Source organism: Aquarana catesbeiana, linkage group LG07 (assembly GCF_042186555.1).
Source record: "Aquarana catesbeiana isolate 2022-GZ linkage group LG07, ASM4218655v1, whole genome shotgun sequence".
Lineage (NCBI taxonomy): Eukaryota > Metazoa > Chordata > Amphibia > Anura > Ranidae > Aquarana > Aquarana catesbeiana.
The window spans coordinates 273,300,461-273,326,231 of record NC_133330.1 but is presented as its reverse complement, the minus strand read 5'-3'; the positions used below and the strand labels follow the sequence as shown (position 1 = coordinate 273,326,231).

General features: G+C 44.0%; 1 protein-coding gene across 2 annotated transcripts in view; it reads left to right on the top strand.

Annotated features, from left to right (window-relative positions):
• RGS8 (regulator of G protein signaling 8) overlaps positions 1–25,771 on the top strand; it is a 99,547-nt gene that overhangs the window by 58,538 nt on the left and 15,238 nt on the right. For both annotated transcript variants that reach the window (XM_073593355.1, XM_073593356.1), the window contains exon 4: positions 15,437–15,603. In XM_073593355.1, coding sequence (XP_073449456.1) covers positions 15,437–15,603 — 167 coding nt within the window. The remainder of the gene's footprint in view (positions 1–15,436; positions 15,604–25,771) is intronic.

The following is a 25,771-nucleotide window of genomic DNA, read 5'->3' as shown; positions in this document are numbered from 1 at the left end:
TATATGATTTATTTGGTAGCAGGGGTGGTTATATCTTACTACTGACATAAACCTGTTTCATATTATATCTGTATATTGTAACGAATATTCCTAATATGTTCTGGCTGACATATCTAAAATAAACAGTAGCTGAGGTAGCTGTACCTAAAACAAACCATAGCATTGAATTGTCATAAAATGTCTAATGTTATATCTGTAGTGAATATGGCTGACTTTCTAGCTGTACCTAGTAATACCCATAAGGTGATGTTATAGCTTGTACTTTCTTGGAAAGGGTTTAATGTTTTTTTTTTTGCACTCTAATGAAAATGCAGGAAATCAGACGAAGCCCCCGTCATTTCCTGTAATTCAGCATCATCTGGTGTCCAGCCTCATCTAGTCATTTTCTCCCTAGCTTTAAAGTGGTTGTAAAGGCTGACGCTTTTTTACCATCATGCATTCTATGCATGAAGGTAAAAAAACCTTCTGGGTGCTATTCCCCCAACAGCCCCTCCCTTATACTTACCTGATCCCCCTCTTGATCCAGCGGTGTGCACAGGAGCCTCAGCTGTTCCAGGTCTCTCTCTCCTCATTGACTGGACACAGCAGCTGGAGCCTTTGTCAATCACAACAAGTGAGCCAACGAGCAGAAAGCAGGGGTGGGGCCGATCCATGGCTCTATGTGATCTTATGAACACCTAGAGCAGGGCTCAGATGCGAGCATGCACCAGTGCCCCCATAGCAAGCGGCTTGCTATTGAAGGCACTGGTCAAGGTGGAGGAGCCAGGAGCACTGGCGGGGGACCCAAGAAGAAGAGGATTGGGGCTGATCTGAGCAAAACTATTAACCATAACCTGCTTGTTAAAAAAAACAAAACTTTAGAAACACTTTAATGTCCCTAGTGCAGCTCTTTTGGTAATTGGTTTTTAGTTCTTTCAATTATGGGGACTCAGCATCATATGTGGGCACTACTTAAGACATTCTGCATACAAATGCAGCCTACCTAGGGGAATGCCCAATACTTCAGACTGACATCTGTCAAGGCATTTTGATATTTACCTAACTCCTTTCATGGACACCCTACAGCACCTTTCTTTCCCCTCTCACCATTCATGATCTACTTAAATTGCGTAGACAAGCAAAAGGAAGAACAAACCAGGCAAGGCAAAATATAAGCAAATTTAACTTTAACTTTAAATTGTCCACTTACCGCTAGATCAGGGAACGTTTGCATGTCTATAACCACTGCTCAATGTTCCTTGGTTGCTTGGGGTAAGAATTAATTGACTTGAATATTTTGCTGGCCAGCCTTTTTTTCTTCCATGAAAATATATTTGTTTATAAGTATAAAATACAAGTGGTACAAGGCAGTGATAACAATACACTGCGAGGGAATCTACTCCCCTTATCCAGCCAGCCAGGCAACTTTATCTGCCATTCGGATCCTTACTAACATTCAACGCGCAAACCGGACTGTTGTTATTAAACCCCTACCACTCCGGTATCTGCCGAAGTTTATAAAAAGTTGAGATTAGCCATATTACAGACAGAATAAATCTCTTATACCCTTCGTCAGACCTGATATATAAATATAAACTCCCATCAACAAAATATTATCATTATATCCAAATATGGCACCTCCTTAAAAACAGGAGCTATCTACAGAATTTACTTTACCAGCACCTCTCATTTATTTTTATTTTTTTATCCAACAAAAAGGTTTTATTGAAAGAAGATTGGTATACAGCCATTAGCAGTTTTTCATTAAAGTACATAGCAAAACAAGCATATATTAAAAACGTACCACAGTAAACAATATACTTCAACACCAGATAATCCCCACTTTTATCCTGTCTTAACTGTTCCTCAGACCACATTCATTTCCAGAAGCCTATTCCTGATTAAGTCCACTGGGGCAAGCCCCGGTTCATCCAACCATGGAGCCCACAATCTTTCGTATTTCTGTGTACTTCCCCTATGTTAGTATATAAGTTTCCCCATACATAATAGCTCCCCAATATTATGGATACATTCCCTTATCGTTGGGGGATCTTCTGATTTCCAACGCACCACAATTAGTTTCCTGGCTTGAAAATGTGCTCTATGAGTGGCCTCTCTAGTATGCACCTCCCAGTCATATTCATCCAGTACTCCTAGTAGGCAAGCTCCAGGGTCCAAAGGTAAAGATACTTTAAATATGGAATTAACAGTATTTACCACTCCGGCTCAATAAGTGTGCAGTTTGGGGCACCGCCACAAGAGATGAATAAGGTCGCCATGGTCACGTTTACACCGTGTGCATGTGGCCTCATCCTGCAAATCTGGAGACTGTGTGGTGTGTAGTACACCCTCAGTATGATATACAGCTGAGTAAGTGCTACGTTCAAAGAACAGATGCCCACCGCCTGAAATACTTCCTCCCATTGAGCCCCATCCATCTGGCCCACTTCTCTCTCCCACCTCTCCCTTACTTTCAGGGGATGCTGCCCTAAGTAGGATTTTAAAAGTATGGCATAGCATTGTGAAATAAAACCCTTAGATGAGTCAGCATCCCTAATGAGGCTAAACACTGGGGTCGGTGATAGATGCCACTCCGACGATCTACTCTGTGCCTTAACTGCGTACTGGAGCTGTAAATAGTAAAAGTGCATTGAAGTCGGTAACTTTTATTCCAACTGTAACGCTGTGAGGGTCCAGAGTATGCCATTTTAAAATATTTGCTTAAGGTGTGTAACCCCATAGGATTTCCACCAGGCTCCAGCCTGCAGTTTGGCCAGTTCAGTGTAGGTATCGTTGAACCAAATAGACCTATAATCAGTGTACCCATCAGTCTTCTGGATGTATTTGCACTTGTTCCACACCTTTTGAATGAGACTATATGTCGGGTGCTTTTTATGCGGTTTTGCAAAAGCCAGAGCCTCCAGTGCCATCGGGATGGGACCCCTACCTATGGTATAAAGCAGGATTGCCTGGGAGGAAACAACCGGCTTGTGTGTGGGCTCCCCTTCAGCTCTGAATATATCAATAAGGTGTTGCAGCTGTGCAGCCAAGTAATACAACCACGGGTTGGGCAGTGCCAACCCGCCCTCGTCTTTGGGTCTTTAGAAATATTCTAGCTTGATCCTAGGTGGTCTATCCTTCCAAATCAAAGTGCGGAAGATACAATAGAGTTCACTATTCTAAAGATCTTTAAAGGGACAACCACTGGGGCATTGTGAAGACAATACATAAAGACAATAAAGCAGTTGTGGCATGAGAATCATCTTTATCAAGTTCACCTTGCCCACCACCGATAGGTGGAGGTTGTTCCACGTTTGGACCCTTTCCCTGAACCTTTGAAGCAGAGGTGAAATGTTTAGGTAACCTGGATCCCCAATTACTTGAAGGACGTAGTAATGGGTATTGGACATGAAGAGGCCAATGATTGTATGGCAATTGATCCAGCAATAGCAAAGCAGATTTTGTCCAGTTGATATGCAAGCCGGAAAAGACTCCAAATTTCGTTATGGTTGTCATGGCCTCCCGCAGGGAAGTGACAGTGTCTCCCAGCATGAGCAAGGTATCATCAGCATATAACATCACCTTTTCCTGCAGGTTTCCATAACAGAATCCTATAATATGTGGGTTAGCCCTGATCTCTATGGCCAAAGGTTCAATAGCCAGTGCAAAAAAAAGAGGGGACAGCGGACAGCCCTGCCTTGTCCCCCTTCTCAATGCAAAATTATGTGACAGACAGCCACTGCCCAAGTAATTCCAGTCTATGCTATCGAATGCCTTTGTGGCATCTAGCGACAGCCCTGATCCCTACATTTTCCGCTGCGGATTGCAAATTCAGAAATAACCGTCTTAGATTAATGGCTGTGGACTTGTTGGGCATGAAGCCTGCCTGATCATCATGTACAAGGGAGGAAATAATTCTATTCAGCCGTACTGCCAACACATTTGCCAGGATCTTGACGTCGCTTTGCAGCAACGAAATTGGTCAATAGGATCCCGAGGCTACAGGATCCTTACCCGGCTTAAGAAGTAATATGATGTTTGCTTTTGACATGGATGGTGGAAGAACTCCACTCTCCAGGGCCGCATTAAAGACATATAGCAAACGTGGTAGCAAGACAGCGGAGCATTGTTCATATATTACCATAGTGATCCCATCCTCTCCCTGCGCCTTACAGTTAGGAAAATAACCGACTGCCTCCTGAAGTTCCTCTACGGTAAGTGGGGCTTCCAACCCCTCCCTCTGGCCTGCTGTCAATTTAGGGATTGACATGTTTTGAAGATATTGGTCTAGGTCTTCCTGAACATAAGCCTTGCCGGCACAGTACAAGGATTCATAGAAGCTCGCCAATTCCTGCATGATTAATTCAGGTGAACTGACTAAGGGTCCAGCCTAGGACTTTACTGCTCCTATGGCAGGGGACCTTTCGTGTGAGATCGCTATTCTTGCCAACATTCGTCCAGTTTTTTTTCCCTTCTTCAAAAAACGCCTGTTTAACAAAAAACCTCTTTTTCTCAGCCGAGGAGGAAAGCAAATGCTCATAGGCAGATTGGGCAGCCTGCTAAACCTCGTTAGCTGAGTCAGAGGGATCTACAATGTACCATTGTTCCAGGACCTGCACTCTAGATTCCACCTCATCCTTAAGGGCTGGTGAGGCTCATTTGACCCTATTGACCCTCCAGAAGGCCATAAAAGCCTCCCAGTGCTGTAGGCAAGAAGCCTCTAGATCCTGAAATGTGAAGAACTCTCGCATGCTCCCCGCCATTTTATCATGAGATTGGAACAGCTTCAACCAGAATGCATTAAATTTCAACGCGGCTTTAGGTAGTGAAATGGGCTGGGATACTGTTATATGTGCTACCAATGGAGAATGGTCAGACACACTGTGGATTCTAAATTCCAAATTCGAGACAAACGGGAGCATGCTCAAGTTGCCCACACCCAGTTCAGTTCTAGACAGGCTACCATGAGACTTGGAAAAACATGTAAATTGCTTGACACTAGGGTTACGATGTCGCCAGATATCCACCCAGCCCACCTCTTGCAACAACCTCGCCAAGGGAGTACCCCTGGAGAGGGCAGAGGTGCTAGGGGCTGGGTGTCTATCCAAGGCAGGATCTAGACAGCATTTAAAGTCCCCAATAACAAGTATTGGCACATCCGGCCTACCATCCACGTAGGAAATTAAGAGCCAAAGCACCATTGCCATAAAGGGAGGAGGGATATATACACAAGCTAATATACAGGTCAATGAACCAAACCGACAGTGAATAAACACAAAACGACCTTGTGGGTAAACTTTACTGTCAAGCTCCTGGTAGTACAGGGACCCATGGATCAAAACACTCACACCCCTTGAATAGGAGGCATGAGTGGAGTGATATGCCCTCCCCGCCCAGTTGTACTGTAGACAGCTCACCGTCTCCTCAATCAAGTGAGTTTCCTGAAAACAAAACACCCCTGGGTTCAATTTTTTGAGGCACACAAATATCATGGTTCTTTTGAGAGGCGAGTGGAGCCTCCTCACATTGCAGGACACTATAGGAATCCCTGCCATATATTAGGGTGAGTCAGTGTTACAGGCTGGTGTGTCAAAGGCGGCACAGAGTACCACTTGGATAAGCAATGCCCAGAGTGCAATTTGAAGCTTCTATATTGTCTAACCAAATCTTCATCTGTGTCGAAGGCGCTGGTAGAACCCCAGCTGAGGAAAAAAGAAAGTTTTTCAAGAACTGCAAACCAAACTAACCAATGTTCGTCTTGCTCCACCAACAGGGCAGAGTGGGATAATGCAACTTCAGTCAAGTGCTTAGGTGCAAACGATAGCAAAGTTTGTAAATCCACAGTTAGATTTTTGTAGATCTCATCTTGATCTGCTGAAATATTATGTCCCCCAGTCAGAGAACATCCGTTGAATAAGCGGAAAGAATTCCCTCACCATCATGTTAAGCAGTGAAGATGGGTTTTAACTTTGGAACCAGAATAGAGCTGGGAATCAGGCGTGAATCATCCTCCCCCTCTTGCCCCCGTGCCTGCTCATTGCGGTCCAGTTGGAAGCATCTTTGGCCGATTCAAAAAATGTAGCCTGTCCTCTCACGGTAACCCAGAGTTTAGCGGGATATAACATAGCATAGGACAATTGTAGGAGCCGGAGTTTCACATCAAAGAATTTTGCCCTGCGCCTCTGAACCTCTGCTGAGAAATCGGGATAAAAGGACACCCTGGTGCCATTATGCTGTATGTTAGCCCGTTCCCTTGCCCGTCGCAGCACAGTTTCTCTGTCATGGTAGTGAAGCAATTTCACCAACATGGGTCTAGGTGTTCCTCCTGGTTGGGGTGGGCAAAAGGGCACTCTATGTGCGCGTTCCACCGCGAAGAAGAGCAAGAAAACATTCTTGCCAAATATATCAAGTAGCCAACTTTCTACAAAAGCTGTGAGGTCTCTGCCTTCCACCCTTTCAGGGAGGCCTACAATGCGAATGTTATTTTGTCTGAGATGATTCTCCATATCTTCTGCTCTATCATTAGCTTCCTTTGCCATTTGGTATGCTGAGTTGGTATCCCTTGCTATGGGGGGGAATTAATCCTCAATTTCACTGACTCTGATTTCCATGACCGCGGTGCGCTCCCAGATTTTTTGTAAATCCTGTCGCAGCAGTGACACTTCTTCCCGCATGCCCCCAAATTGCTCCTTCATAGTGTTTACAGAGGCATTACATATGTTCACTGCCCTAAGGATGTCTGCCAAAGTGGGCTGAGCTGGGTCATTTGTGTCTGGGTCATTTTGGGCTGAGGCTATAGGATCAGCCTGATCTGTCTCCTCATCCCCACTGAGTGCAGCTAAGATGGCCACCTGTGCTTGTATCCCAGAGTGGCTAGGCTTTGTGCTCAGTGAGTGTCCAGTGTCTGACCCCATGAGCCCAGTCAGCTTCTGGGCATAGTACAGCATATCTCTGTGGACCTCCTTACCCTATGTCTTTGGCGGCTTTTGTGGTTTGGGTCCCAGGTCCTTCATTTTGTCAGTGCCTCATTGAGTCTCCTTCAGTGTTTTCGTGGCTGCGCCATCTTGGATTTCGGAACCCGTGGCTTCAAACTGTCCTTTTTGGGTCATTCCTCTATTGCAGAGGGCCGGCAGAGGTTCCACAGAGATCCCGGGATCGATGGCAAACTGCAGATAGCAGGCGAAAGTCGGTACCTGGGCTGGGGGAGAATCGATAGCGGATCAGTCACAGGAGCTCATTTTTACATTACAACTAGACCACATAGGCAGGGTATCTCTTTATTTTAGTTCTTAGTACATCTCATTGACGATTCTCAAATTGGAAAGAGATTTAGGGCTATAATTCTCTGACACTACCTGGCAAAAGGCTATCAGAACACCTTATAAGGCCACACACTATGTGCAGATCATTGGAAGCTATTTCATAAAACTCTTCATAGATGGTATTTCACTCCCTATAAACTTACTAAGATGTACCTTAACAGTGCTCCTGCTTGCTGGCATCAATTTGGCTCACTTGCACAATACATACAGTCAGGTCCATAAATATTGGGACATCGACACAATTCTAATCTTTTTGGCTCTCTACACTACCACAATGGATTTGAAATTAAAAAAACAAGATGTGCTTTAACTGCAGACTTTCAGCTTTAATTTGAGGTTATTTACATCCAAATCAGGTGAACAGTGTAGGAATTACAACAGTTTGTATATGTGCCTCCCACTTTTTAAGGGACCAAAAGTAATGGGACAGATTAACAATCATCCATCAAACTTTCACTTTTTAATACTTGGTTGCAAATACTTTGCAGTCAACTACAACCTGAAGTCTGGAACGCATAGATATCACCAGACGCTGGGTTTCATCCCTGGTGATGCTCTGCCAGGCCTCTACTGCAACTGTCTTCAGTTCCTGCTTGTTCTTGGGGCATTTTCCCTTCAGTTTGTCTTCAGCAAGTGAAATGCATGCTCAATCGGATTCAGGTCAGGTGATCGACTTGGCCATTGCATAACATTCCACTTCTTTCCCTTAAAAAAGTCTTTGGTTGCTTTCGCAGTATGCTTCGGGTCATTATCCATCTGCACTGTGAAGTGCTGTCCAATGAGTTCTGAAGCATTTTTCTGATCATGAGCAGATAATATTGCCCGAAACACTTCAGAATTCATCCTGCTGCTTTTGCCTCAGTCACATCATCAATAAATACAAGAGAACCAGTTCCATTGGCAGCCATACATGCCCACGCCATGACACTACCACCACCATGCTTCACTGATGAGGTGGTATGCTTTGGATCATGAGCAGTTCCTTTCCTTATCCATACTCTTCTCTTCCCATCACTCTGGTACAAGTTGATCTTGGTCTCATCTGTCCATAGGATGTTGTTCCAGAACTGTGAAGGCTTTTTTAGTTGTTGTTTGGCAAACTCTAATCTGGCCTTCCTGTTTTTGAGGCTCACCAATGGTTTACATCTTGTGGTGAAGCCTCTGTATTCACTCTGGTGAAATCTTCTCTTGATTGTTGACTTTTTTTTTTTTTTCCAAAAGTTTTTATTGCGCACAAAGTCAAAATTTATACAATACAGTCGATATTGAAGTGTCGTACAAGTCAAAATAAAAGTGTACATCTGACATTTGACCAGCATTAATAAACATACATATTGCAATGCTCCTACATTCAGGTTCATGAGTTCTCTATCTTTATCACTCATTTGGTATTTGTGCTTTTTTTTAAACCAGAAAAACAAACAAAAACCAGTATATTACAACCAGCAACTTCTCCCATTCCACCCTCGCCCACCCAAAGTCTGTCTTCGGTAGAATGTCCCAAAGGATAAAGAACAAAACCAAAAGAAACCTCATCACCCCTGACAGAAAATTTAGCTTCATTATCATCTCCCCTCTGCTTAGTCACTTCCTGGAATAAGAAACTCCCAGAAAAATATTTATCCCTTGCCTTCCAGGGTATCAGTAGAGGCAACCCATCGAAACCATACTTTTTGAAATTTCTTAGAGGCCCCCCTAGCTTCATAAGTCATTTTATACATCAAAACATCAGCGTTAATTACTTTTTTCCACATCCCCAGTGTCAGCAGTTTGTCGTGTATCCATCTTCTAGCAATAAGCTTCCTTACTCCAAAAAATAAAATCCTTAGAAATAACTTTGTGTGTGTGCTCATTTCTTCTTGTCCAAATACCCCTAGGAGACACCTTAAGGGAGAGCAAATATTTGGCAAGTCAAACTGTTCCGAAATGAATTCTGTCACCTGTGACCACAGTGGTCTTACCTTTTCACATTCCGAAGTCATGTGTAGGAAAGTACCCTCCGCCCCCCTACACTTATGGCATATAGCCGATTCCCGTCTATGCATTCGATAAAGTCTAGTAGGCGTATAGTACTGCTGATGTAGGAACCGAAATTGAATCATTTTATCCGTAGAGACAACAGATATTAGATATGTATCCAACACCTCCTGCCACATTTCCTCCGACAACTCAGGGATAATCGTGACCCAACGTTCCATGGATCTAGAGGTTGTAATCACCACCCCCGGACCCACTGCCCCATAGTATCTAGAAATTCTTTTTGTCGGGTCTGGGTCTATCAGAACCTTCTCCAAGTCAGTATTCTGCACTATAATTTCATCAGCGCCAAACTGCGCAAGCGCAGCATGATGTAATTGGACATACCGAAAGTACCAGTTCTTCGGTATTCCAAAATTCTCTCTCAGCTGTGGAAATGTACAGAAGTGATTATCCTGGTATATATGATGTAGGTATTTTATGCCATGTCTAGCCCAAGAGTTGTGTCCATCAGGTAGTTTCAGAAACTCTGCAAGTGTCTTATTATACCATAGAGGACTATTCGGTGATAGCCACAATGGGTCATCCTTCCTCCGCTTAGAGCATATGTAAAACACTTTCTGTGGTAATGCCATCACGGATCCCACCTCCCTTCCTGGTATCCCCTTCCTATACAGCATATTTTGTAGTGTTTCCTGCGAGGAGGCAACAGCAGCCTCCAACAGGGTAGTAGCATTGGGTGTTAAAGGAAAGAGTCGCCAGTGCAGAAAGGATAGCTGTGACGCCAGGAAGTAAGACCGCAGGTCTGGTAGAGCCATCCCACCCATTGTAACTGGGAGTTTTAAAATTGCCAGGGATACCCTGGGTGCTTTAGAGCCCCAAAGAAAACCCACAATAATGGAGTCAATATTTTTAAAAACCTTCAGAGTCACAAAAACCGGAGAGTTCGAAAGAATGTAAAGAAATTTGGGCAGGAAAATCATTTAAAATAAATGTATCCGTCCCAATAGGGTAATCGGTAAATTCTGCCATTTCCGTACCTGCTCCCGAAAGTGTTGTATAACCGGCATCAAGTTTTTCTCCAAAAACATAGAGATGGGAAGCTGGATCTCAACCCCCAAGTACCTAAAAGAAGTGGAGAGTGGAATGGGACAGTCCGTTGGGATCCCCACCTCCCCATCAATAGGGAAGATAGAGGACTTTTTCCAATTAATCCGGAATCCAGAATAATCACCGAATTCCTGAATCAATCGGAAAGCTTCTGAGAGCGAGGGCCCTGGATCCTGTAAATATAGCAACATGTCGTCCGCATAAAGCGAGACTCGCTCCTCAAACTCACCCAGTCTCAGTCCCACCAAGTGAGGTGTGGCTCTCAGTTTGACTGCTAAAGGCTCTATTGCCAAGGCAAACAGGAGGGGCGAAAGCGGGCACCCCTGCCTGGTGCCTCTGAAAATAGGAAAGGAGTCCGAAACTATACCGTTTACCCTTAATCTTACCAGCGGGTCCGTGTAGAGTAACCTCACCCAAGAGATAAAACAAGGGCCAAACCCATACGACTCAAGGAGATGAAACAAATATGTCCACTCTACGGAGTCAAAGGCTTTCTTTGTATCCAAAGAAGCCACTATTCTAGTCCCTGAGTTGTCATGGGCTGTCTGAAGGTTTATAAAAAGTCTCCTAATATTCATCTGTGCACAGTGACCTTGAATAAAACCAGTTTGGTCGGCATCCACCAAATTAAGTATAACTGATTGCAATCTACCTGCTAGTATTTTTGCGAGAATTTTCATGTCCATATTCATCAATGAAATTGGACGATACGAATCACATTATCGGGGATCTTTACCCCCCCTTAGGTATTAGTACAATCAAGGCTTCCCTCATAGAAGGAGGGAGTCTACCATCCGATCTAGCTGTATTGAAAACTTTTAATAGGTGTGGGGCCATACCGTAGCGGAAAGTATTGTACCATTCCGAAGGAAGGCCATCCAGTCCAGGTGCCTTCCTAGGCGGAAAGGAGGCAATCGCCTTCTTCACCTCCTCCACCGTAATGCCCGCTTCTAAAGCAGTACTGTCTTTTTCTGTCAATCTAGGTAATTCAACATCAGCTATGTAAGTCCCCAATTTCTCCAGTTCCAAAGGAGCACAAGAGCTATATAGTTTTTTATAAAAGCGAGCCAAAATGTCTAGGATAACAGCCGAGTCACATATTTCAATCTTAGAATCATCATACACTGACTTAATATACACCGGAACATAGTCAGGTCTCGCCAAGTATGCCAGAAGCCTGCCATTCTTGTCTCCAAATTTAAATATGCGTCTACGTTGTGCAAGATTTTATTTTGTGGTTCGATCTGTGAGGATCGTCTTGTAGTCCCTTGTTCTGGTTTGTAAAGTCAGTAGCCTCTCCGTCGTGGGGTCTCTAACATACTCAGCTTCCGCCAGTGTCACCTCAGTCTCTTTAAGTTGTACCTCTGAGGCCAGTTGTTTTTTAAAACCTTGGACTTCCGTCATGAACACTCCTCGCAGTGTGGCCTTAAAAGCCTCCCATTGGAGAAGTGTGGATGCGGAGCCAGCATTTTCTGCCCAAAAATGTTTGATCGTCTCTGTACATTTGATTTTTATATATTCCTCCTGAAGCCAACTCGCCTCCATTCGCCATAGTCGTAAACCCGGCTTCGGTCCTAAATTAAGTTCCAGTAACATAGGGGAATGATCCGATAAAGCTCTGGGCAAATAGGAAACCCCCTGAACCAATTGCATACCGTCTCCCTCAGTCAGGACGGTGTCTATCCTGGACAGCGTCTTATGCGTTTCGGAGTAACAGGAATATTCCCACACACCAGGATGATGGAAACGCCAGACATCTCTGAAGCCATGTGCAGACAACTATCCCGCTAAAGGAGCCGCCATGCCAGACATCGCCCCTAGTCTATCCAGAGCTGGCTCTGCCATGGCATTGAAATCACCCAATATATAGATCCTCCTCTCCGCTACCTCATAAATTATTTGTAGCATATCGTCTAAATGAGCTAGGGAGAAAGGAGGAGGTACATATAAATTCACTATTGTTAGAAATGTATTCATCACCTGGACCACTAATACCACAAACCTCCCTTTAATATCAGTCCGAACCGCATGTATCGAAATAGGCATAGCTTTAGTAACCAGAGTGGAAACTCCCCTTGCATACAAAGAGTAAGTAGCATGATAGGCCCCAGCAATATGTGCTCGCTTTAATGAGAGAACCCTGGAGCCCTGTAGGTGCGTTTCCTGGAATAGTATTACATGGGGCTTATATTTCTTAATATAATCAAAAATCAATGAGCGCTTGAATTTAGAATTGAGGCCCCGCACACATTCCAGGCCAAAATTTTGAGACTAACCGCCATAATTTAAGTAGCAGGCGGACCTCCCCATCTCACATGACCAATCTGGCCACCCAGATGGGCTCCAGTCTTCTCCCAGCACTTGCAAAGGGCGATACAAGCAGAGCATTTGAAATGATTTCCTGCAAACACAGCAAACGTGAACCATTCCTACCAAAGACAGACTTAAAAAAAAACAAAAATTGTAGCTTCCAAGCTTTCCCCTCCCCCCTCCCTGCACCCAGTCCCAACATACCAGGCACTTTTTTCCCATAACCACAATGTAAATTAGCAGCAGGGATGCGACTTACACCAGTCACATAAGGCACGTTACTGAGGAGCAACAGTGCCACTTAGCATCAAAAACAATAAAAAATAATAAGTCAGTAAAAAATGTTTTCTTTACCTCTAAAGAAATAGAAAAAAAAACACTTTCTCCCAACAAACAAAATTTGCAGTAGATTGCAGCCTCAAGATCCGTCTGCAGACACTGCAATCTTTTTGGCACAGGGCAGCATCAATATAAACCAAAAAAAAAAAACTTTAGGACAACTAGTGTCTATAGAAAAGTCCTCCAGAAAAAAACTTTCCAGGAACAGAACAAGAAGGATCAATGTTCCCCCTCCCCCCCCCCCACATAACAATCAGGGAGAAATTGCATCTACAGTGTCGGATCTCCTGTTCCAGCAATATTTCAACATGAAGAAAAAAATTGTGTTACAGCAAAAAAAAAAAAAAAAAAAAAAACCCCAATAGGAGAGCAAAAAAAGGAGAAAAAAAAGGGGGAGGAGAAAAAAAGGGAGGGGGGAAGGGAGCCAAGGTGGGAAGGAGAGAGACACCACAAGATACAGTCAAATAGGCAGTCAGTATCGTTTCCTTTTTGGTATTCTCTCACCCAAAGAAAAAACTTGCTCCACATGTTTTCACCTTCATCAAGGCAATCGAGACGAGGCTCTATTCCTCCGACTACCACGAGAGTCCAGCCATTCAGACGCCTCAGTAGGATTTGTGAAGAAATGCGTTTTCCCATTCTCCACAACGCGCAGCTTAGCAGGATATAGCATGCTGTAAATCAGGTTGAGATCTCTCAATCTTTTCTTTATGGGTTGGAATGAAGCCCTCTGTTTCTGGGTAACTGCAGAGAAATCAGGGTATATCGATATGCGATTTCCATCAGAAGTCATCTCAGGGCCCACCCTGGCTCCCCTTAGGATATTCTCCCGGTCCCGGAAGTGAAGCACTTTTGCTATCATAGATCTGGGGGGGATCCCTTTGGAACTCTTTGCCTGGAACTCAATGGGCCCTTTCAATAGCAAACATTTTTGTAAAGGTATCAGGCGCCATATTAGCAATCAGCCATTGCTCTAGATATTCCTCAGGGTGCTTTCCCTCCACTCCTTCTGGGAACCTCACCAGCCTTATATTGTTTCTCCGCATGCGGTCTTCCATGTCGGCCATCTTTAAAGTATGTTCAGATAAAGTCTTTCTGGTCACCTGTGCCGCAGTATCTAAGGGTCTCATAGTATCTTCCAGGGCAGTGACACGGCGGTCTGTAATCTGTGCCTTCTCCCTCAGCTTTTGCATATCATGCTTCATGAATGAAAACTCCATTCTTAGCTCCTCAAAGTGATCCAATAACTTTGTTTGGCATCCCTGTATGGCCGCCATTATCTGTGACAGGGACGGTTCCTCTTCTCCCACTACCTCCCTGTCAGCTCTTGCCCAGCAATCCTTTAACCTGTCCAGCGATCTTCCCCTGTGGATCGCTGCCTCTCTTTGGGGCTTAGGACTCACCCTGTCCACTGCTGGAGATGAGGATGCCTGAAGCGGTGCCTCTGTGGATCTCTGCAGCGGCGGCCATTCCTCCTCCTCCTCCTGTGATCCAGCACCATTTTGAGAGCCCCAGGCGAATTGTGCCAGCCGTTCACCGGCGGATTTGGGGCATGGAGGGCCGTATTTTACCATCCCCGAGGTCATAAATATTAAGCAGGTGGCCTTCAACCGTCTAGTAAGAGCTTTTCATTCAAATATGCATATGTGGTATATTGATCTCTTGACAGTCCCTCAAAATGCTCTTTGTGATTCTTGAAATCTAAGTTTAGATACATATTGCAACTTAAGGATAATATAGGAGATACAATAAGTATGGACGAACGAATAGGATAGATGGGGTAGATTTGGTGGTATAGTGGGTGAACGTGTACAATGTTAAGGGGAGGGGGAAGAGGAAAGGGAGAGGGTTAGGGGTAGTGATATGCAAAAGAAGAGAAAAAAGGGGACGTGTAAACTAGTAATTGGAAGAGAAAAGGGTAGTTAGTGGGTGTATGTCAGAAGGTGCAAGCTTGGCAAAGCTCAACTATGAAGGGTGGCCTTTACATCGGGCCCTGTTTAGGTTACTTGGTTTGAATTTGGAGCATGAAGTATTATCTAGGAATATGCTAGGGTTGCTTTAATGTGTAGCCAGCAAGTCAAGGTACTATAAGTCATGTCATGGGAGATGTGTATTAGCTCTTCAATTTCCACAAATTTGTTGAAAGTATTTTTTCAGTGGTTGGCTCATGCATGTTCAGTCAGCCACAAAATAAAGTCCTTAGGTAATTAGGATCTTCGAGTAATAGATATGACTTATATAGGACAATTTTAAATAAATCAGCAAAAAGAACTTGCCGTGAGTGAAGCTGAATAAACATTGCCATACCTAAACATCAGCTTTAATGATATTAGGGTCTGTACATTGCTGTTTAGTTAAATGAAGAAGTGTGAAGTTTGATCAGAATCTTTTTACCCTAGATGGCCGCTCTGCATTCCGTACCTTTCTGCAGACAGAATTCAGTGAGGAGAATTTGGAGTTCTGGATGGCCTGTGAAGAATACAGGAAAACCCGCTCCGTGAACAAACTGCCAGCAAAGGCTCGTCATATCTTCCAAGAATTCATTGACGTTCAGGCTCCCAGAGAAGTAAGCTGAAGTAATCTTCACTATTCACTAATGACACAATAAATCTGTCATTTCAAGGATCTAATTACTGAGAGATAAAGTCCACTGCTGTATCTAGTAATTCAAAGGATTCTATACAGAAAAAAGGACCAGCCGCTACTAGGATGGCAAGCATGCATATACCCTACCAAATTCAGAGGTCCTTGGTCAGAGGGTCTGCCATCTTTACCCAAAAGATGTGTATCTGTGAAGTGCTCAGTTCTCATTGAGTACTTCAGAGCAAGGTTCTCAACTTATGTGTGTAGCACCTTATTAAAATGAGTGTTTATTGAGTACTCCAAGTAAGAATCTTTTAAACTCCACTACCCCTTAACATGAGAACACTTAGTACCAGTACCTCATAATTGTCCTTGTAACCTAACTGAAAAAAGGTATGCAGCCCGATAGGCATTCTGCTAACAACCCCTATTTTCATAGTCTTACCTCCACTTTCCTGTTATAGCAGTTGTTCAGGGTATCTATATATACTGTAACCGCAGATCAGTCACTGATATGGGAGCCTAAACAAAATAGCCGGCAGGGGAGATTCCTCCCTCCATTTGAATAGTGGAAGATTCCACTTTCTTTGGTTAGACTTAGGCATAAACTATATTAGAAGAGATTTGCGGGAGCTGAAAATGTAACTTAATATGTCTCAAGAAAGATGGGAAAGGTGAGACATGATAATGCAGTTCAGGAGGGCAGTAGCTAAGATCAAGAACAATGGGACATTAACTCAAACTAACAGCAGAATCTTCAAAACTAATCTTAGAAAGTGTTATTTTACAGTAGTTGATACTTGGTAGTCAGTCAACAGTTGTAAATTTGAACATGCTTGCGACAAATATAGATCTATACTCAGACAAAACCCTAAAAAAAAAAAAAAGGAGGCCTATGTTTCTGTGTTTGCTGTCTTTCATGTCCTTGTCTCTTTTCCCTATTCTGGTACACTCTCTTAGCATATAGCCATTAGTACAAGTAATTTGTTTAAAAAATGCCAGCTTCTCAAAATACCCAACATCAACTGGAACTGTGAAAGGAATAATTGTGTTACTAATAGAGTTTGGAGATGCGATAGACAAGATACAATAAAATCTCAGAGCAAAAGTTCAGGACACGTTGAAGTATGTTTGTCTTACATTGGATTAGCCTTTCTCAAATTAAAAATATATCCAGGTCTCAGGGAACCCCCGCTAAAACCAATTAATTGACTGTCAATATGGAAAATTGGCTCTTACATTGGTGGTCAGTCAGAAGAATGTTTTCGACCCTTACTGACAGCTAAAAATATCTCAGATGTCATGCTGTTGGCTCAGCCAAGCGGAACTGGCCCCAAAACTATACAGGCATCAACAAATAGGCGGTCAGTTAGCCACAGCTTAAAGAACCCCTAGCAGCCTTTGGTGGAACCCTAGGGATCCACAAAACCCTGGATGAGAAAGGCTTCTCTGGATATATGCAAAATCCTGGATGGGAAAGGCTGATTCAACCCGAGTCAGGTTCATGTCAACCCGAGGCCGGTATTTTGCAATTAATTGACTGTCAATATGGAAAATTGGCTCTTACATTGGTGGTCAGTTGGAAGAATGTTTTCGACCCTTACTGACAGCTAAAAATATCTCAGATGTCATGCTGTTGGCTCAGCCAAGCGGAACTGGCCCCAAAACTATGCAAGCATCAACAAATAGGCGGTCAGTTAGCCCCACAGCTTAAAGAACCCCTAGTAGCCTTTGGTGGAACCCTAGGGATCCACAAAACCCTGGATGAGAAAGGCTTCTCTGGATATATGCTAAATCCTGGATGGGAAAGGCTGATTCAACCCGAGTCAGGTTCATGTCAACCCGAGGCCGGTATGTTGCATTTTGCAGACTGTGAGATTAAGGGTGTAATGGTTCGGAAAGCGAGTCAGGTGGTGTCAGAGCAGTGTCAGACTGCCGGAGCCACTGACGGTAAATCCACTAGGTCGTAGGTAACTGTAGAAGGACTGGTAGATGGCCACTTAGATGACTAGGCTGGGTAAAGCCCCACACAGAGAAAAAGTAAGGATTTCAGACATGTCCCTGAAGAGGTCACTCGTGATAGGTAGGCGTTTGCCACTGACTATGGGTTGGTGCTTCTGTATGCCCCGTAGGCAGGGACTTGAATGCATGGGCCGAGAATACTGACTGTTTACTGGGGTCCTGTAAGGTGCATGCCGTGAAGTGTTTTATACTACTGGAGACGATATTGCGTGGTTGCAAGGGTGTCAGTGAGTGTCAGGTTGCTGGGACGATGTTGCGTGTTTGCAGGGGTCGAGATGAGTATGAAGGTTTGTTTTTGAGATGACATTGCGTGGTTGCAAGGATCTCAGTGTGGTTTGCTGAGACGATATTGCATGGTCGCAAGGGTCTCAGTTTGTTTTGCTGAAACAATATTGCGTGGTTGCAAAGGTCTCGAGGAGTATGAGATTTGTTTTGAGACGATATTGCGTGATTGCAAGGGTCTCGATGAGTATGAAGTTGTTTAAGATGATATTGCGTGACTGCAAGGTTCTCGATGAATATGAGGTTGTTTTGAGACGATATTGCAGTTGCAAGAGTCTCGATGAGTGTGAGGCTGCTGAGACAATATTGCGTTTGCAAGGGCCTCAACAAGAGTGTCAGGTTGCTAAGACAATTCGTCTGGCTGCAAGGGTCTTAATGAATGTCAGGTTGCTGGGGCGAGACTGCGTGGTCACAAAGGTCTTGCTGATTTTGCGAAGTCGCAAGGGTCTCGATGAGTATGAGGTTTGTCTTGAGATGATATTGCGTAGTCGCAAGGGCCTCCATGAGTGAGAGGTTGCTGAGATGATGTTGCGTTTTGCAAGGATCTTAACAAGGGTGTCAGGCTGCTGAGACAATTTGGGTGGTTGCAATGGTCTCAGCAGGTGTCAGATTGCTAGGCCGAGATTGCATGATGGCAAAGGGTTTTTTTTTTATTTTATTATTATTATTTTTTTTTTTTTTTTGATGAGTGAGAGGTTGCTGAGACGATATTGCATTTTGCAAGGGTCTCAACAAGGTGTCAGGTTGTTGGACCGAGATTGCGTGGTGGCAAAGGTTTTTTGATGAGTGAGAGGTTTGCTAAAATGATATTGCATTTCACAAGGGTCTCAACAAGGGTGTTAGGCTGCTGAGACGGTTTTGCCTGGCTGCAGGGTCTCAACAAATGACAGTTGGGTTACTGAGAAAAAGATAGAAACACCTGGCTAACTCCTAAGCGGGCAGTATAAGGCATAAGGACAATGTCCGTTTAATTTGTAGGTCCTGTAGGGGGAACTAATGAACAACATGGGAGACAACGAATGGTAACGAATTAAAACGACATAAAGAATGTGGTAACAAATCTTACCTGTGAAAGTGAGCTATGCGATTGGTTTGCGGCGGACTGTGGCGGGAGTGCAACGTATCAGGAATGTATGGCGTGATGCCTTGCATGAGGCAAAACAACAAAGTTTGGTTTGGAAAAAAGAACGAGAGAAGTGCGTAAGTTCCACTGCGGGATCCGAACACATGGTATGGGTGACACTGCGAGTGGCTATGAATTGACATGAGAAACATGGTAACTAATCCTACCTGCGACAATGGCCGTGTGACTGGGTCCGCATCGGTCTGTAGTGGGTGTGTAAAGTATTGTGGAATGTGGTGTGGCGCCGTGCATGACGCACACAAAATTGATTGATTTGGCAAGTAACGGGGGGAAGAACCGTGTATGAACAATTCATAAGTTCTGCGGCAGGAACTGAACACACGATATGGGGGGTTCAACAAATGGCAATGATTAGGACATGAAATCACCTCTTAGAAAGTTGTCACCAGAACAAATATGCCCTTTTTTTAAAAGATTCCTCCTTAACTTCTGTTTCATTGACAGCTATGAAATTTGTATTTCTTATCACTTTCACCCAGACAAATGGAGAGGGACACCCCAGTAGGGATACAGACAGTAGTAAAAACCTGAAAGGGGTTCTATCCCTTCCCTACTTTATCTGAAGCATTTGACTACAGATACATTTCAACAAAGAACACACACACAGTGATTTTGCACAGGTCACTGAATACAGATATGTCACATATGTTTTTAGTAACAGAGTACACAAGTCATTGTTGTACAAAAGTTTACATAGGAAACCAAGAAAATGATTACATAAGATAATCCTAATATTTTTGTGCAACTAAAACTGGCCATAGACATCTCAAGTTTCGACAGATTCCTGCTGAAATTCCCTGTCAGCACCACTAGGCCAGGTGGAAATTATCAGCCGGGTGCCATGGCTACCTGAATACAACAGCTAGCAGTGGAGATTCGTCCATCCAAGCTGTTTATGATGGAGGAATCTACTGATTTTCTCTTTTTCAGCAAAAAAAAGAACTTGAGCCTTGTTCCACCCTCTTTCACCTCCTGAGTTTCCGTTGGTCCTTTAATGTGATAGGCAGCTTCACTGACCTGTAGGGAGACTTATGAAGTAGAAAGGGATGGCTTTCACTTTAATTTAACAAGGGAAGGTCAAGATTTGTATGCGATTTCCGCAGCCTTTATCTTTGATCTACAGATATTGGTAATATGTGGATTTTACTATTAGTAATCTCTGCTTATGTATTTTTTCATAATATGTTTAGTTTGAATTGTCGATGTTAATACACAGGGGCGTAACTACCAACATAGCGACCCATGCGGGCGCTATGGGGCCCGCAGCCAAGTGGGGCCCAGTGAGGATGAGAGCACCGCTGGCACAGTCTCCCAGCCAGAGGAAGAGAGAGGAGAGGAAGAGGCAAGCTGTGACCTGTGCCCAATGCAGCGTGACCTGTGCCCAATACAGCGTTGCCTGTGCCCAATACAGCCTGGTCTGCCTGTGCCCCATACAGCCTCACCTGTGCAAAGGAAGAGGCAAGCCACCCGGATCAGCAGAGAGCTGAATTGCCCGCTGTAATAGCTTTCATTAGAACTTCCAGTGTTCCCGGGGCTCACGTCACATAGCTCCACCTCTTGGCCCGGCGCCTTTGATAGACAGAACGCCAATCCAATGCGGGACATGTGACGTCATCAAAGGCATCAGCCCAAGAGGTGGGGCTATGTGACGATGAGCCCCGGGAGGACGGGAAATTCAAATGAAAGCTATTACAGCGGGCAAACCCGCTCTCTGCTGATCTGGGTGGCTTGCCTATTCCTCTGCACAGGTGAGGCTGTATGGGGCACAGGCAGACCAGGCTGTATTGGGCACAGGCAATGCTGTATTGGGCACAGGTCACACTGCATTGGGCACAGGTCACGCTGTATGGGGGCACAGGTCACGCTGCATTGGGCACAGGTCACGCTGCATTGGGCACAGGTCACGCTGCATTGGGCACAGGTCACGTTGTATGGGGCACAGGTCACGCTGTATGGGGCACAGGTCACGCTGCATTAGGCACAGGTCACGCTGTATGGGGCACAGGTCACGCTGTATGGGGCACAGGTCATGCTGTATGGAGTACAGGTCACATTGTATGGGGCACAGGTTATGCTGCATTGGGCACAGGTCACGCTGCATTGGGCACAGGTCACGCTGCATTGGGCACAGGTCACGCTGTATGGGGCACAGGTCACGCTGCATGGGGCACAGGTCACGCTGCATGGGGCACAGGTCACGCTGCATGGGGCACAGGTCACGCTGCATTGGGCACAGGTCACGATGCATTGGGCACAGGTCACGGTGCATGGGGCACAGGTCACGCTGTATGGGGCACAGGTCACGCTGTATGGGGCACAGGTCACGCTGCATGGGGCACAGGTCACGCTGCATTGGGCACAGGTCATGCTGCATTGGGCACAGGTCACGCTGCATGGGGCACAGGTCACGCTGTATGGGGCACAGTTCACGCTGCATTGGGCACAGGTCACGCTGCATTGGGCACAGGTCATGGTGCATAGAACACAGGTCATGCTGTATGGGGCACAGGTCACGCTGTATGGGGCACAGGTCATGCTGCATTGGGCACAGGTCACGCTGCATTGGGCACAGGTCACGCTGCATTGGGCACAGGTCACGCTGGATTGTGCACAGGTCACGCTATATGTGGCACAGGTCACGCTGCATTGACACTAGGGCAGCTGGGGTGGGCTGTTTGCAGGGGGGCCCCATACAACATTTTGCTATGGGGCCCTGCTATTTCTAGTTACGCCCCTGTTAATACAGTTTGTTGCTGTACTGAGAGTGATTTGTAGGCTGAAATTGCTAGTTGCCCCTATTTTCAGTCTTTCTAAGTCAATGAGAATCCTGATCTGCATATTTGTTCTGATTCAGTGACTGAGAAAATATTGGAACCATCAGTGTAATAGCCAGGCAGCTAGCATTTCTAGCAGCAGGAATTAACAGCAACAATAAGGAAAGCCTATTTCCCATAAAAAAGATTTGCTATCTACACATTGCACATCATGTCTTTCCACTTTCCACTCATCTGACATCAGTTAGATTGTGACTTTGCATGATATTCGTTTCGTCTTCCTTTGTCTTCCTCTTTTTGCACAAGACTCCCACAGAAAAATATAGAATTATATAGAGACTACGCACGCTGATAAAAATAATTCCTGAGCAACATTTTCTTATCATAAGGTCAGAAGATGCCTTTATTTGAGCTATACCGCTAGTGGTGATTCAGGCATAGTATAGTTCATTCTAATGAACCAACATGAATCATAAATCATAAGCTTTCAATTCACTTTCTTAATTTTTAGACACTGAAAGTTTTATACTGGTCTGGGAATTATTCTTCAAACTCAGAGATTAACCACCAGAAAACAGCTGAAGTTTTGATGCTGGAGGAAAAAATACCATCTGAATATGTATTAGTGGATTAGTTCAGCTACTTGATGTGCTGAATCAATATGCATCACTTACTATACTATTTAAACTGAAGCTCTAATTTTCTCAACAAGCATACTAAAATTATAAATAAGTAATGTAAAGCTGATTAGAGATTCCACTGCAGTTCAAGCACATAGACTAAGAAACAAAAACAGCTTCCAACCCCTCAGCGAGGGTAAAAGTAAATGGCCACCTGTCGAACGTCTTTACCATCAGCAATGGGACACGACGAGGATGCCCTCTCTCCCCCTTAATTTTCGTTCTGACACTAGAACCCCTCTTAAATAAACTGAGAGCAAATTCAGACATCAAGGGGATCACCATAGCGAATAGAGACTTCAAAGTCGCTGCATTTGCCGATGATATCCTTCTATCACTACAATCACCTCGTGTTTCCCTACCAAACCTACTAAAAGACATAAAGCAGTTTGGAGACCTATCAAATTTCAAAGTCAATTATTCCAAATCACATGCCCTGAACATCTTACTTCCCCAACTAGAAGTAACTCATTGCCAGGAGTCCTTCCCTTTCGTGTGGAAGAAGGACTCCATTCCCAACCTGGGCATCCACATAACCAAGAGAGTATCTGACCCCTATCACCACAATTTCTTACCAGCACTCACCAGAATCCAATCGAATCTGAAAGAATGGGCCAGCCTCAACGTACCCTGGTTTGGACGCTCAGCCCTAGTAAAAATTATCATTCTTCCCCGCCTACTCTACCTAATGCAGACGATCCCAATTCACCTTCCCCGCCCTTTTTTTGCACTATACAAAAAAGCTTGCATTTGGAAGAACAACACCCCACGTATCAAATACACTCGCCTCACACGAGCTAAGAATAAAGGTGGGATCGGACTACCTGATATCTACAAGTACTACCTAGCTTGTCACTTGACCAGAGTTGTGGACTGGAGGACTCACAGGTTTGGGAAAGCTTGGGTTACCTTAGAAAAATCATTTACGCACACACCAACACATATATTCCCCTGGCTGAAGCCCTCACTGCCGCTGTCCGATAAAAATGTTGCAGTGAAGGCTGTCCTCTCACTGCATTGTCATAGAAGGGGGAAATACTCCCTTCCAGCCCAGCTCTCTAAACTACAAGGAAAAAACATGGGTTTATGGGTATAAGGTTTACCCATAATCCCACATTTTTCTCACATAGTTAAGAGGGAGAATCTGCTGCTGCTGAAAGAAAACTTTTTTAATCAAGCTAAATATATATATATATATATATATATATATATATATATATATATATATATATATATATATAGTGGGGACGGAAAGTATTCTGACCCCCTTAAATTTTTCACTCTTTGTTATATTGCAGCCATTTGCTAAAATTATTTAAGTTCATTTTTTCCTCATTAATGTACACATAGCACCCCATATTGACAAAAAAAACCACAGAATTGTTGAAATTTTTGCAGATTTATTAAAAAAGAAAAACTGAAATATCACATAGTCCTAAGTATTCAGACCCTTTGCTCAGTATTTATTAGAAGCACCCTTTTGATCTAATACAGCTATGAGTCTTTTGGGGAAAGATGCAACAAGTTTTTCACACCTGGATTTGGGGATCCTCTGCCATTCCTCCTTGCAGATCCTCTCAAGTTCTGTCAGGTTGGATGGTAAACGTTGGTGGACAAACCATTTTTAGGTCTCTCCAGAGATGCTCAATTGGGTTTAAGTCAGGGCTCTGGCTGGACCATTCAAGAACAGTCACAGAGTTGTTGTGAAGCCACTCCGTCATTATTTTAGCTGTGTGCTTAGGGTCATTGTCTTGTTGGAAGGTAAACCTTTGGCCCAGTCTGAGGTCCTGAGCACTCTGGAGAAGGTTTTCGTCCAGGATATCCCTATTGGACAGGTGATGAGCAGTGGCTGGTTTTCCCCACACATACTGCTTAGAATTAAGGCCAAAAAGTTCTATCTTGGTCTCATCAGACCAGAGAATGTTATTTCTCACCATCTTGGAGTCCTTCAGGTGTGTTTTTTAGCAAACTCCATGTGGGCTTTCATGTGTCTTGCACTGAGGAGAGGCTTTCGTCGGGCCACTCTGCCATAAAGCCCTGACTGGTGGAGGGCTGCAGTGATGGTTGACTTTCTACAACTTTCTCCCATCTCTCGACTGCATCTCTGGAGCTCAGCCACAGTGATCTTTGGGTTCTTCTTTACCTCTCTCACCAAGGCTCTTCTCCCCCGATAGCTCAGTTTGACCGGACGGCCAGCTCTAGGAAGGGTTCTGGTCATCCCAAACGTCTTCCATTTAAGGATTATGGAGGCCACTGTGCTCTTAGGAACCTTAAGTGCAGCAGAAATTTTTTGTAACCTTGGCCAGATCTGTGCCTTGCCACAATTCTGTCTCTGAGCTCTTCAGGCAGTTCCTTTGACCTCATGATTCTCATTTGCTCTGACATGCACTGTGAGCTGTAAGGTCTTATATAGACAGGTGTGTGGCTTTCCTAATCAAGTCCAATCAGTATAATCAAACACAGCTGGACTCAAATGAAGGTGTAGAACCATCTCAAGGATGATCAGAAGAAATGGACAGCACCTGAGTTAAATATATGAGTGTCACAGCAAAGGGTCTGAATACTTAGGTCCATGTGATATTTCAGTTTTTCCTTTTTAATAAATCTGCAAAAATGTCAACAATTCTGTGTTTTTCTGTCAATATGGGGTGCTGTGTGTACATTAATGAGGAAAAAAATGAACCTAAATGATTTTAGCAAATGGCTGCAATATAACAAAGAGTGAAAAATTTAAGGGGGTCTGAATACTTTCTGTCCCCACTGTATATATATTTTTAGCAGACACCCTAGGAAATAATATGGTGGTCATTGCAACTTTTTATGTTACATGGTATTTGTGTAGCAATTTTTTTTCTTTTGGAAAAAAAAGTTTTTTATGAATAAAAAAAAAACCTAAAGTATAATGTGAAAGATGATGTTACGCTGATACCTAACATGTCATGCTTTAAAATTGCGCACACTCATGGAATGGCGCCAAACTTCAGTACCTAAAAATCTCCATAGGCAACGCTTTAAAACTTTTTAGAGGTTACATGTTTAGAGTTAAAGAGAAGGTCTAGTGCTAGAATTATTGCTCTTGTGCTAACGTCCACGGCGATACCTCTCACATGTGTGGTTTGAACGTTGTTTACAGATGCTAAAACAAGTCCTTATGCTGGTTAAATTAGTAAACTATGAGAACTAATGAAGGTGCTATCTATAATCAATATATTCAGAGAAGAGTTCAGGTTCTATTATTTTATTATATAG